General features: G+C 38.7%; 1 protein-coding gene across 4 annotated transcripts in view; it reads left to right on the forward strand.

The window, feature by feature from the left end:
* ASCC3 (activating signal cointegrator 1 complex subunit 3) overlaps nt 1-14,115 on the forward strand; it is a 501,864-nt gene that overhangs the window by 372,983 nt on the left and 114,766 nt on the right. For all 4 annotated transcript variants that reach the window (XM_074990822.1, XM_074990825.1, XM_074990823.1 and 1 more), the window contains 5 exons: nt 5,124-5,344; nt 7,032-7,117; nt 9,589-9,755; nt 9,885-10,030; nt 10,142-10,262. In XM_074990822.1, coding sequence (XP_074846923.1) covers nt 5,124-5,344; nt 7,032-7,117; nt 9,589-9,755; nt 9,885-10,030; nt 10,142-10,262 — 741 coding nt within the window. The remainder of the gene's footprint in view (nt 1-5,123; nt 5,345-7,031; nt 7,118-9,588; nt 9,756-9,884; nt 10,031-10,141; nt 10,263-14,115) is intronic.

The raw sequence follows: 14,115 nt of genomic DNA on the forward strand, positions 1-14,115 counted from the left end.
TGGGCAGTAAATTAGACACTAACTTGTACTGTGATGTTGCAACAAAAACAGTGCTATTTTGTGTTCTGTAAACAAAGACATCACATCTGTGTGTCTGTGTTGTGATTCTGTTTTATGTTCAGTTCTGGTCACCTAAATTTAGAGTGAAGAGAGAGAGAAATAATGAACCAGAGTCTGGAGGAATTTAAGAAAGAGTCAGATTCTGCCAGACTTAATCAAGCTCATAGTTGGGTAGAAAGGAGTAATTTTCAAGTTATTGGGTACCAGGTAATTTTATGCTACTAATTACTGAAAAATATTTTGTGTAGAGAAATAAACAGTAGGCTAGCTTTTGTTGTTTCTTTGAAGTTCCAGCTCAGGAGTGTAGCTGCTTGTATTCTTTTCTGTACACCTCGAGTGACACCATGTTTGAAATGAAACACAATCGCATCTATTAACCAGGGCTATTTAAGTAGCAGGGAGGGAAATTATAAACATCGACACAACACAAATGTCAGAATACAATGTTGTTTGCTGTCATTTTATTGACACTCTTGAAAATTGGCTTAGATGAGGACTTCAGCTTCTGAGTATGCAGTCTGTTATGAATATACAACATTTCTAATTGCCTGTGTGTTATTGATGGCAAAATCCCAAGTAAACTCTTTAACTCAATTTAACTTTTTATTCAGTACCTCTTCTGAAATATTTCATCATTTTATTAGTTCAACAGACATGAAATTGTTTGTTTAAAAAAAAATCGAAGTACTCGCGCTCTTTATATACAAATTTTCACTTTTTAAAAAAGTCTTTTTAAAGAAATTATTCTTAGAGATTCTTTAGCTTAAAGAGCTATTAAAGAAGTTATTGATTCTGTATGAGAGTTTTAGGAAAGATGAATCTTCTTCTCTTCTGTAGTTCGGTTGTGGGAATTGGTTGAGCATTACCAGTAATTAGTTTCTGACAAATATAAGTGTTCAATACTTAACTTTATTTTTTTAGCAATTATTTTAGAAAGGGCACTAGATTTACATCACAATGACATTGGGAGCCTTGGTTTAGCTTAGGTATTTGCAAGTATGCATTTCACAAATATGTTAGCCAGTCCAACACTTAATAAATAAGTGAAAGATGTAAAATATTTCCACATGCACAGGCTTTTCCTACAACCTCTACTGAATGAAGTTTTTATGGTAATTATATAATTCATTTAGACAAGGATATTTCTAGTATTCTTTTGATGGTTTACTTAGAAGTTATCTTGATATGGTAAAAAATTCCACGCTTTCCTCTAGATTTATTGCTCTGATAACACAACTGTACATTCCATTTTTGCAACTGGGTTTTGTCCTAAAACAAATGTTTTACGTGGTTTATTTACTTGAGTTTAGGATTATAAACTAGCATCTTATACAAAAGAAGAAATCCTAGTTTAGATAAGAGGTTTGTCTTTGTCCCAAAGCTCCCTAGAATTACGCCTGTATGCTACTAATTACTGTATGTTATGGTACTTAAACTTCTATTAATATTTTATCCAAAGCACAACTTTCAATAACCACTGCATCTTCTAAACATATCATAAAAGAAAATAGTATGAAGTTAAAGCAAGTAAAGTTTAAAATGCAGCCTTTAAAAAAATCTTTGAAGTTATAAGCATGGTTTTATGGCTAAAGGAGGATAGTTTTTGTTACATTGATTGACATATCCCTGGGACACAGAAGCTTCCTGGAATTTCTTTGAATAATTTGAAAACTTGTCACATAACCAGCTAAAGGTACTGTGTTTCATGTTTTCAGGCATCCTGGATTATATCATACTTCTAGTTATAACTTAATGTTCAGTAGCAACACATACAAGATTAAAAGAAATTAATAGTTCTTCAAGTTTTGTCCCCAGGGGTGCTCCATGGTAGGTGTTGGGCTCATTCCAGTGCCACAGATCAGAGATTTTCATAACAGTAATCAGCTGAACTGTGCATATGTGGTTAGCATTTCACTCCATTAGTGCCCTTTTAGTCGCGTGCACAATCCAGCTCTAACCAATTCCTCTCAACTGCCCTCAGCTGTATACGGAGTGAACGTTTCTCCGTATCAGACCACGTGTTGAACATTTTATTTCCTCACGTTGCTTGTTAATCTTAGTTGATTAGTCAATAGTTTAGTAGTTAATAGTTAGTTGTTGATCATTACTGTTTAAAGAAAAAAATGCGGGGATCTCCCAGGTTTAAGAAATGCAATGCCTGCCAGGAGGTTATGCCAGCCTCGGCTGGTGATTCCCACAGTATCTGTTGTTTAGGTGAGGGGCATCTTCCTCAAAAATGACCTTACTGTTTTAAATTAACACAACAACAGGGAAATGGTGCTACATGATAGAACAAGAATCTATCTGTTAATCCTCTTATCTCATAAATACCAAAATTCTATAGATATATTCAATAATACCTTCCTGTATGTCATCCAAATGGAAAATATGGATATAGTTACTAAGTGCTACTAGTTGTGAATAAGGGTGACAGAGTCTGCCTCTAAGAAAGTGTAGTAAGGAAGTGATTATGGGGGGGAGCGAGATATTTTCTCTACTGATGTGAAGTGTAGAAACCAAGGAAGTCAAGGATTATATAGAGAGATGCTAAATGTACTGACAGGAATTACCAGGTAGTGGAGTAGTAATCCAAAGGAAGCAATGGAAATTCCATTGCTTGGGACATGGAAGCTAGACATGCAAAAAACATTGGTAAATGTGCAACAATCCTATGATGCCATGAAAAGGGCAACCTTATGTTTCTTTTGACTCTGACTTAAGGAGATTCTTAATTTCTCCGGAGACCTTTGTGGGAGGGGAGAGATTTTCATATGAATGAAATGATTCATCTGCCTGTTACCTTGAACAAAGTTCAGTTGTTTACAACAGAAGTCCAGTCAGTTTCCAGGCATTTATTCCTGATCATTGAAAGCATGGGAACAAGCCTTGGAAACTAGTTTTTCTGTTTATCAGCTTCATCAAAACCTAATTCCCATAAGCAAAGCATAGGTGTAAAAATTGAGGGCATGTAGGTTTCATCATGTTTTTCAGATAATGCCTTTGGGACTGAAAATTAGTTTTTGCATTTGAGCTTTTACAGTTGGAAATTTAATCTGGTTGTAAAATTATGATTTTTTTAACAAAAATCTTCCAAAAAACAAGTAAATAAATAAAATAGAAAACTCTCATTGAAAACTGGAAACATTTTGACCTCTAGCTATAAAAGAGAAGGTCAAAATGTTATATATATAAACATATAAAATATAATATTTTAAACATAATATAATACATAAACATAACCATAATATAATATAAACATATCAAACAGCATTTTTATCATACAGCATCATGCATCCAAGTTGAATCTCAACATTAGTGACTGAGTCGTATTATTTTGGCACAGAAGCAGGTTGTTTTTACTGGATGCTTAGAATGCCTGTTATTGTCAATGTGCCTGACACAATTGTCACTGTAAAACTTTTTCACTATAATCACATTTGGAAGTCTGTGAAGTGGGAGCATTCAGAAATGTTCACTTCTGATAGTGTTTTCCTTTGGCATGCTTAAACTCACATGTGTTTTGTGAAGTATTCAGCTATGGTTCGACTGTACTGTCTGGAAAGGCATGTGTAACCTTTTTACCTAATTGATCATTGACTACTATTCAGAAATAAAGAGTGTGATATTTACACATCACCGGTTATGGAGCCCGGAGGATTTATGATAATTGATTTCAATTCCCATCTGGTTCCCACTCAGCAGTGAAGTATGCAGAAACCTTCTCTCCTCTCAACAGACCCCAAGAAATCACAGATTTAGTGGGAATGATAAAACATACATAAGGTATTGGTGAAAAGCATGTTAAAAATATTAGGCATTATGGGCTCAGCAATTTTTATGACTCATATGCCATACATTAACATGGGGCACCCTGAAAAGGCTATAAGGTCTCCCCTCACCCACCCCCCCCCCAAAAAAAAGGAAACAAAAAACACTTAAAAGAAATGATCTGCATAACAGCATCATTGCAAGTCTCATTAATTTGTAGAAATCTAAACTGAATCTTGTTTTAGGTTAGGTATCAGCTTCCAAATTCCACAATCTCTAATTATTTAGATAGTGGATGTCTCCCAAGATATGCCAAGAGATACATGTGAAAGAGATGTTTGCTTTTTTATGAATGTGCCTAGACTAGCCCCAAACTTCGAAGGGGCATGGTAATTAGGGTGTCGGGAGATCACTAATGAAGTACTGCGGTGCATATGTAGTGCTTCATTAGTCAAAATCTCCCCCTCGGCAACTTCAAAGTGCCGGTTTGCACATAGCTGCAGGTCAGCGCAGGTACTTCCAAGTGCCCACTCTACATCAAAGTCCCTTCACTCCTCCTACATGCAAGCCGGCACTTCGAAGTTTCACACTTCGATGTTGTCATGGGGGAGATTTTGACTAATGAAGTGCTGCGTATATGCCCTAATTACCATTCCCCCTTCAAAGTTCAGGGCTAGTCTAGACACAGCCTATGTGTATTTATATGTTACCCATCTCTCTTTTTCATTTTAAATGACTATATATAAAAAGTGTATGTATCCCTCATTCATATTATTTCATCAGTTAACCATTTTCGTATAGGATCCTTACTGTGACACTTTGGAGTGGGTGAGGGAACTCTTCTGTGTAACTGGAGTTTAGATGCTGTGAGGTCACCTATAAATCATTTTCACTTATCTTTTCCCTCATAAGAATTGTCATATATTTTCACTGGTATAGTAGCTTTAGATCTACTCAGGAATAAGGAAGTTAAAAAAAAAAAAAACTTTTGATGTTCAGATGATTCTATGTAAAAATGTAGACTTCAAAGCTCACAGACTGCTTAGCAGTTGTACCTTGAGGAGAAATGTTAAAGTGCAAAACCTTCTTCATTATTGATCTCTGGAATCCATATGATCCCAAATCAGAGCCCCATATAATATAGGAAACTACCAACAAGAGTTCAAAATTAAGTTGTTTCCCATCAAAGCATAAGTTCTAACCTAACTAACATCTTATTAGGTTAGTCTTATAATACAGTATTTTACAAGGCTGCATATTTTTACATGTACTAAATGGTTACTCCATTGTTTTAGAACTACTGGATCTTCAGCCTTTGCCTGTCACAGCTTTGGGATGTGAACAGTATGAAGCCCTCTACAAATTCACCCATTTCAACCCTATCCAGACACAGATATTTCATACGTTGTATCATACAGACTGCAATGTTCTTCTGGGAGCCCCCACAGGTTCTGGAAAGACTGTTGCAGCTGAGCTAGCCATCTTCAGAATTTTCAACAAGTATCCCACATCAAAGGTTTGTGACATGTTTGTTAGAAATATGCCGTGTCTGTGTAGTTCTTGCAGCAATCCAAATCTTCACAAAAATAAGAAGTAGCACCAGCAAAATACATTTCTGAGTTCAAGTTCAAATTACATGTAAACTGAATGGTACTAGTTCATGTACTTAATCCTTTTAGTTTCAACTCTGCATACCAAAGTAAAAGTGACAACTATGTAAACAAGCATATTTTACTATGTTTAAGTTTAAATGCATATTGAGATTCTTTTTCTAGGGATGTCTCTCTATCCATGATGAATTTCTTAGTAGCTCTTTGCTTATCTTTTCATTTCCTTTCATCGGCAAGGTCTTGCTTCCAAACTACTGTATTGTGTCCCCTTCTGAGTGCCACATTTCAGGAAAGCTGTGGACAAATTGCAGAAAATCCAGACTAAATTAAATGTCCGTAAATGACTACGGTTTATAAGGAAAGGCTGAAACAATGATTTGTTTTAATGTAGAGAAGAGAAGGTGGAGGGGGATTGTTACGTAAGTTTTCAAGTCCATAAAAGGAGGGCGGAGGAAAAATGTCTCAGAATAGGACAAGCAGCAGTGGGCTTAAATTGCATCAAGGGATTTAGCTTTAGGCTGGACATTAGGAAAGACTTACTATCAAGCTAGTTAAGCACTGGAGTATATTGCCTAGGGAGGTTGTGGAATATTCCTCATTTCATTTTTCTATGAGCAACACCTCCCAAAGATGTTTTTGATGATAATTAGTTCAGCCTTGAGTACAGGAAACTGGACTAGAAGACCTTCCTTACTGTCCTTTACTTGTATGATAGCCAATTAGGTGATTTAGCCTCAAAACTTCCATTGAAGTTTGCTCTTGAGATCTTAGCCTGTACATGTTAATAGTTGAGATGTCTTCAATAAATTTTACTAAATTGGAAAACACGGATAAAATATAAGAATAGAGTGCATCTATAATTTTTCATCCTGGACCTTCATACCACAGTAGGCACTTATTAAAGTAATATTAAGAAACCTTGCTTAATCAGTCTTCAGGATTTATAGGCCAGCTATTCTAAAGTGCATATGAACTTTTCACACAATCAGTATCATGTTCAAATGTGCACTCATGGTTTAAAAAAACCTGCCCCTAAATATTTAAATGAATATTATAAAGACTATGCCACTGTACTTCAGCACACAAAAAGTATTTCTCTGGGGCAATCTTGTGAAGTTATTTAAAAGTAGCAAAGCTCATAATTAATTTTACTAATCAAACTAAAGAGATTGAACTTACGGGATATTAGAAATTCTGGTTTGGGTTTTTTTATGGTTTGGGGCATTAATTTCAGAATCTTTGTTTTCAGGTTTTTATGGTCCTGGCAATAAATGATAGAATTTTATTTAAATCATTTTAAAATGACACATTTGTATAATGATAATGTTACAGTTTTATAAATTACTTTTTAATTCATTAGTTTATTTGACTGTTATTGGCTTAAGGAACAAAAGAATTTTTGAAGTATAATTTCTATCTTAATTGGAATCCTGTTATAAGCTACAAAATGTAATTTTAAGAATTATTATGGCTTAATGATTCACAGTTCAGAAGTTAATTCAAGTCCTTAGAAGCATAAAAGAAAATAGTTCTCTGTAAATTAAAATTTTATACAGCTTTTGTTTAATTCTCCTTTTGTGTCTCTCTTTTCAGGCAGTGTACATTGCTCCCTTAAAAGCACTGGTACGAGAAAGAATTGAAGATTGGAAAGTCAGGATTGAAGAAAAGCTTGGCAAAAAGTGTGTTTCTCCCAAAACATTCCTGCAAATGTGAACTAACTCAGTTAAATATATCTAGTATCTTATATTTCATATTTCAAATTGTATCAATGCTCCCCATAGAAGTTCTGAATGTGTTACAGCAAACATATGCTACATATTTTAAGAAGTGACAAAAATGGAAAATAATTGAATACGTTGCCAGATTTTCATATTTTATCTGACTAGAGGAACTGGCAAATAAATTCAGTTTCCATCTTTATTGTCTGTCTTCTTGAAGTTGCAATGCAGCATTAATTTTGCTTCAGATTTTTTTTTTTTACAGGATCTCATAAGATGCTTAACATGTCTGTAGCAGTGTCCATGCATAATCTTCCACATATCTTAAGATCCATTTTTACCTTTTTATTTTTTGGGGGGGTGTACATATAACTTCTGTTGGCTTCACAGGAAGTTTAGGATACTCAGGAAGGGCAGGACTGGGCCCTTCTGATGTGGTACCAAGGAGATCTGAGTAGTTTTAGCCTTTTCTAAAAGTTTCCATAATGATTAACAACTTCCAAGAGTGAATTATTTGTCCAGATTTTGCAGTCCTTACTCGTACTGACTAATAATGCACTTCTCAGTGGTTTAATTTACTCGGATACAAATACTCCCAGAGAAAGGTGCTGCTCTGTGTGTCAGAATCCACCATTACTAAAAGATAGTTGTTTCATTGTGGTTTGTTTTAATGAGGTATGTGAATAAATTAATTTTCTCTATTAATTTTGAAACTTGTTTTTATTCTTCAGGAATGGATTTTCTTTGTGAAATTAGCCGTATAAGTGATAATGTGACATTGACCCAGGGAAATAAATTTTACTACATGGAAGTTTTAGAAGGTGCAAAATTAGGCAGTAGAACTGGCAAAGGAGTTGCCATAAAAATGTCAAAATGAAGGGTAACATTCAGTCAAAAACAATCATCTATATCGGCGTAGCCTGACCTAAGTAGAACTGGTGTACTGAAGTTGGATAGCTGTCAAACTAACCCTCAAAATTAAGGATTAGCTCCAAATATTTAAATGTGCATGTAACACTATGGCCGTGTCTACACTGGTACAAATCTTTGAAATAGCCATGCTAATGGCCATTTCTAAGATTACTAATGAGGCCCTGAATTGAATATTCAGCATCTCATTAGCATTAGCACACTTCCAGCCATGGTGCTTCGAAAGTGCCACTTTTGAACGCCCGCAGCTCAGTGCTGCTACATGGGGATCCTTTTCAAAAGGAACACGCCCATTTCAAAATCCCCTTATTCCTCTCAGCTGAAGGAATAAAGGGATTTCAAAATGTGTGGGGTCCTTTCAAAAAGGACTCCTGTGTAGCCAGTGGCATTCAAAAAATTCAGCGCCTCATTAGTAATCTTGAAAATGACCGTTAGCATGGCTGTTCCAAAGATTTGTACCAGTGTAGACACGGCCTACAGATTGAACCTTCTCTTCTTCAGTTGCAACACGGGAGATAAGTATATCTCACAGAGCTGGAAAGGATCTTGAGAGATCACTGAGTCCAGTCCCCTACACTCACAGCAGGATCTATCATCATCCCTCACAGATTTTTTTTATTTTTTAAAATCTAGTCTGCCCCAGCATCTTGAAAGTCCTCCTCAAGGACTGAGCTCACAACACTGGGTTTACAAGGCCAATGCTTAACCGCTGAGCTACTCCTTCCCCTCAAACTGGTGCCAAAATGCAGAAAAAAGGAAAAGGGGGAAGGGACAAAAACTTGGTCAGGAACAGAAAAACAAATGTTTTCAATGGTTGTCATCAGAAAGGAGAAGTTTAAGAGTCAAGGACTGTCAAGATTACCTTGACTGTCCCCACTTTAGAGTCGTAACTGAACCTAACATTTGAGAGCAGTGGTGCAGCTATCTAATCTCTCTGACAGTTACCACTGCTAAGCGAGTTGTACAGAGCAATATAGAACCACTAGAAAATACAAAATTCCATCTTAACATACAGATCGGGTATGTCTACACTACAAACTAACTTGAAAATTAGGCACTACTTGGAAGTACACACACATTTTCCCTCATTTCGCAGTTAACTTCCAAGTCGGCAGCCTGACTTTCAAGTCCTTACTCTGTTCCTGGGAATGGAGTAGTACCCTACTTCAAAGTAGGGTGTGTGTAGACACTCAACTTTGAAGTTGTTTACTTCAAAGTTATTTTTGTGGTATAGACAGCCATTATGAAAGGCTGTTTTGACTTAACTGTAATATCTGTAGTAATTTATCCTCTTTTTGCATCAGTCTTTGTCTTATAAAGTTATGAATAGTTTTGGTTATCCAATTAAACATTTCTTTCTCGCTGATGCTGAATTAATGTGTTTTAATGGCTGGATTTAATTGTGTTAATGTTTGGATACACCTTACCCAAGAGGTGAGAAAGCTTATTGGTTTAAAAATTAAGTGCAACCCAGTTCCAATAACCATTTAACTTCTTTACAGGGTAGTAGAATTGACAGGGGATGTGACGCCTGACATGAGAGCTATTGCCCAAGCTGACCTTATTGTAACTACACCAGAGAAGTGGGATGGGATCAGTAGAAGCTGGCAAAACAGGAGTTATGTTCAGAAAGTTGCCATTCTTATCATAGATGAGATCCATCTGCTAGGTAAGCATCTTTTTTTTTTAAATCACAATTGTTGCTGAATTTGAAAAAAATGTGCTCACGATAGGCTTGCATGGAATTCTAAACATATGGACTTATTGCATTTTAATTCACATTTCTCTTATTTCCCAGGGGATGAGAGAGGCCCAGTACTGGAAGTTATTGTGTCTCGAACTAACTTCATTTCATCTCATACAGAGCAGCCTGTAAGAGTAGTTGGTTTATCAACAGCATTAGCGAATGCCAGAGACCTTGCTGACTGGCTAAATATTAATCAGGTATGTGGAAAATTTCTGAAGACATTTGTATTGGTCCTTCAGACAGGTGGACTAATAATATTCCCAAAATAATTTAAACGTCAACTAAAAGTGTTCATATTTTCACTTTAGATGGGTTTGTTCAACTTCCGACCATCTGTGCGTCCAGTCCCATTGGAGGTACACATTCAGGGCTTCCCTGGCCAGCATTACTGTCCTCGCATGGCTAGTATGAATAAACCTGCATTTCAGGGTAAGTTTCCAAAACCAGGACATTTCATATGTTCATCTTAAACAAAAAGGCCATGTCTACAGTACAGCAATCTGTCAACAGAAGTCATTGTTGTCAACAGATTGCGTTGACATGTAAAGGGTCGAAAGGGCAATCCACTTTGTCAACAGAGAGCAGCCAGGTTGCCTGGCCCTCACTAGGCAGAATGGCTGTCTGGAAGCTCTGCAAACAGGGCTGCCTAGTGAACAGGAAGCCCTGTCTGTCAACAAAAGGATCCTGGAGTGTCTACGCTCTTCTTTTGTTAACAGAACTCTGTTCACAATAGCATTATTCCTCAATGTGGAAGAGGATGACACTGTCAGGGAAAGTGCTCTGGGGTTTTGCCTTTTGTGTGTAGATGGTCTGTGGCTAGTGCTACACGCAGCTCTAGGGCTGACAGCTTGATGCAAATGAGCACTATCAAAAATTCAAAATGGTTGCTCATTTGCATCTTCCTGGTGGAAAACAAGCAATGAAGCTGTGGTTCTGCTGGCAAAACCCCCCTTTTTTGGCAGCCCCTTATCCCTGCTTTTTTCCAGGGATAAGGGGCTGGTGACAGATAGAGGGGTTTGCCGACAGAACCACATCTTCATTGCTTGTTTTTTGTTTTGAATATGCAAATGAGCTGTCATTTTGAATTTTCAAGGCTACTTATTTGCATCAAGCTGCCAGAACTAGGGGGTGAGTGTAGCACTAGCCCTTGAATTTTATTGACAAAATTCTGTAGTGTAGACACAGCCAAAAAGGGTAGAGGTTTCTATCTATTTTTGCATGTTCCATTTGAGACACATTTATAACGTGCTGCTGTATATTTTCTTCATTAAGCAAATTCCCCCCCACACCCCCCGCAGCAACTTCGAAGTTGACCCGGCACTTCGAAGTACCATCAGGTGAGCTGCAGCTAGACATGAGCTGGCACTTTGAAGTTTAAAACTTCGAAATCCCTTTACTCCACAAAATTTTGAGGAGTAAAGGGACTTTGAAGTTGCCCCAGCATTTCGAAGTACTGGCAGGTGAGCCGCAGCTAGATATGAGCCAGTACTTCAAAGTTTAAAACTTCAAAGTTGCTGCAGGGGGTGGGGGAGGAATTTGCTTAATGAAGAAAACAAGCAATGAAGATGTGGTTCTGGTGGCAAACCCCTCCATCTGTCACCAGCCCCTTATCCCTGGAAACTTCAAAGTTGCTGCGGAGGGGAATTTGCTTAACGAAGTGCTGGATATGCACCACAGCACTTCATTAATAAATTCCCAACACTGTACTTATCATCCTCCCTTCGAAGGAGGGAGGTAGTGAAGGTACAGCCTTGGTGGCCCCTAAACTGCTTAGCTCAAACATCAAGTAATGGTGTCAGAAAGGTGGCCGTATTAGTCTATATGCAAAAATGAGACGTCAGATGCATGGGGAAGACCATATGCAATTGCATGCATCTGAGGAAATGGATTTTATGCACCAAAGCTTATTCCCAAATAAATCTGTTAGCCTTTAAGGTGCTACACCCCTGTTTTATCAGCTATGGTCATACGTCAGAGGAAGGTAAATGCCGCGCAAACCAGTGGTTTCTCCCCGCCCAGTGGCCGAAATATTGTGCGGGTGAGCCGGGCGCTGGGACCCTTGGTTCTCAGAGCAGTCCAGATCCAGCCACCCCACTGAGCAGGAGAGAGCACACCCGTCAACGGGACCAGTGCAAACGCACGTAAAGGTACACCCTACCTCCCCCCTGACAGGCAGTAGCTGGAACAGGGAGTGAGGCTTAGGCACAGATTAAGAGGTGCAACTAGTAAACGATTTATTAACAAAAACAGCAGCAAGTAAAGACACAACAACAGTAGAACATACACATAAGCCAATTCATATTAACTATTAACTTAACTATGCTTAAGTTACAATTATTAATACACATTCCATGAGAATCGCCTATATAATTATGTTTATTTTGCCGGAAAACAAAAAGCTAGGTTAGTAAATTAGGATGAAGGAAAAAGGGTAAAAGGAATCTGGGCTGAGGCGCTACTCCCGGCCCAAGTGGCTGGTGGTAGAGGTTGCCGGGGATACTACCCGTGTCAACTGCCTTCAAAACCCCAGCCTTTTCCCGGGGATCTTATGACCCACACCGGGTTAAATACAGAAGGAGGAAGTAAAAAGGTTAAAGGGAATAAGGTGGTTTTGTTTCCACCGGTTGAGATATGCCTTATGGCATGTAATGGGCCAGGTGATTGTCTCTGCCAGTATATGGCACCAAGTTAAGATTTTACTCTAATAACTATATTTAACTAATAATACTACTACTAAGACTACTACATGTAATGAACTAACAACTAATATTTTAATCAAGTGTGCCCCAATCGGCAATATATGGGCTTTTAGGCCCGGCCCAAAGGAGTCGGGCCCCCAGGCTCTGCCCTCCCCCTGTCGGAAGACGGCACAGCGATGGGAGCGACCCTTCGCCCCCCCTTTTAGGGGTCCCGGTGCCTACAGTAGTTAACGGCTTTTATGTGTGTCAGTTTCTAGTAAAAGGCTCCGAGCTGAGCCTTGGATTAACTGAAAGTTTACATGTCCCGTTGTTGTGTCCAGTCCAGTTAAATTGTCCTGTCAGGTGAGTTGCCCCTGATAGGGAGCGGCGCAGGCGGTGGTCTGGCGGGAACAGCGGTGGCGATGACGTGGCATTGGCAGGCTCCTGGTTTCCCTGTCGGGTACGCAGTACCCGCGGCCTGAGCCGCGGGCCAGTTCGCCACCCGACAGGTACGCCGAGGAACCCACTTGCTGCTCCCTCGCCACTTGTGAGCACTGGGGCTGTGGCAGCACTAATACGAAAGCCTGCGCTTCGCAGCCCTACGGGTGGTGAGGCGCTGCTAGTGAGCGGTGGTGGTGCCGATGTTTGCGGCGCTGCAGTTATCTCATCTTCGCCCAGCTGGGCTGGCCTGAGGATCAGCAGACTCTGTATTATTACAGCCAACGCTCTCCTCTGCAGGCTAGCAGCATTCTCAGCTGCGTCACCAAGGGCCCCCGAATGAGCTGGGGCTCTGCCTTTTATAGAACCTGTTCATGAATAATTCATGATTTCATTAACATATTTATGAAGTCCTAAATTCTGCACACCTGGTTCTCAAACAGGTCCTTGATATCCTGGAAGGTGCTAGAAAGCTTTCCCTCCAGCCAATCAGAGGTCCATGGTTCAAACCTGCACCCATGAGTTCAGGTTACCGGGGAAACCAGCTGACTCAGAGTGACCGTTGGGGGCGGGGGGGGGGGGGGGGCGCGCTGCTAAATGGCAGCCTATAAGACTTTAGATTTTCCATGTACCTGCATTGATTTTTACACAGCCAGAGGCTTGCTTCCCCTGACACACGGGGACGATAGTGCCCTAGGGATAAAAATCCCTGACAGTAAATATATTTGGGACAGAATCAGTGAACGTAGTGGTTCCAAAGAAAGATCTTCTAAAATGAAAATGTATTTTCTCCTAGTGGTCAACACTGTAGAAATATGATTTTGTAAATGTATTTCAGATTTATAAAGTGATAAAACCATTGACAGTGTTAAGCTGATGAGGTTTTTTCTTACAGATCGCTGTATGTATGTTTTTTTAAGTGTGAACAGAAGTTACAAGTCAAGCTAACTTCAAATTATTCTAATGTCAGGATAATAACTGTAAAATTCAGAACTTTCCATGTGTCTAGATGTGCTTCTGTTCTCAATTTTTATTCTTAACAAAGCTGGAAGGCAGGACAGATTTTCAAAAAAAACTTCATATTTTATTGAACCATGTTTTGTTTTGGTTACATAAGGAATATTTATTATATCAATTAAAAGTAACCTCCATTATAAATATTGTAA

Source organism: Carettochelys insculpta, chromosome 3 (assembly GCF_033958435.1).
Source record: "Carettochelys insculpta isolate YL-2023 chromosome 3, ASM3395843v1, whole genome shotgun sequence".
Classification (NCBI taxonomy): domain Eukaryota; kingdom Metazoa; phylum Chordata; order Testudines; family Carettochelyidae; genus Carettochelys; species Carettochelys insculpta.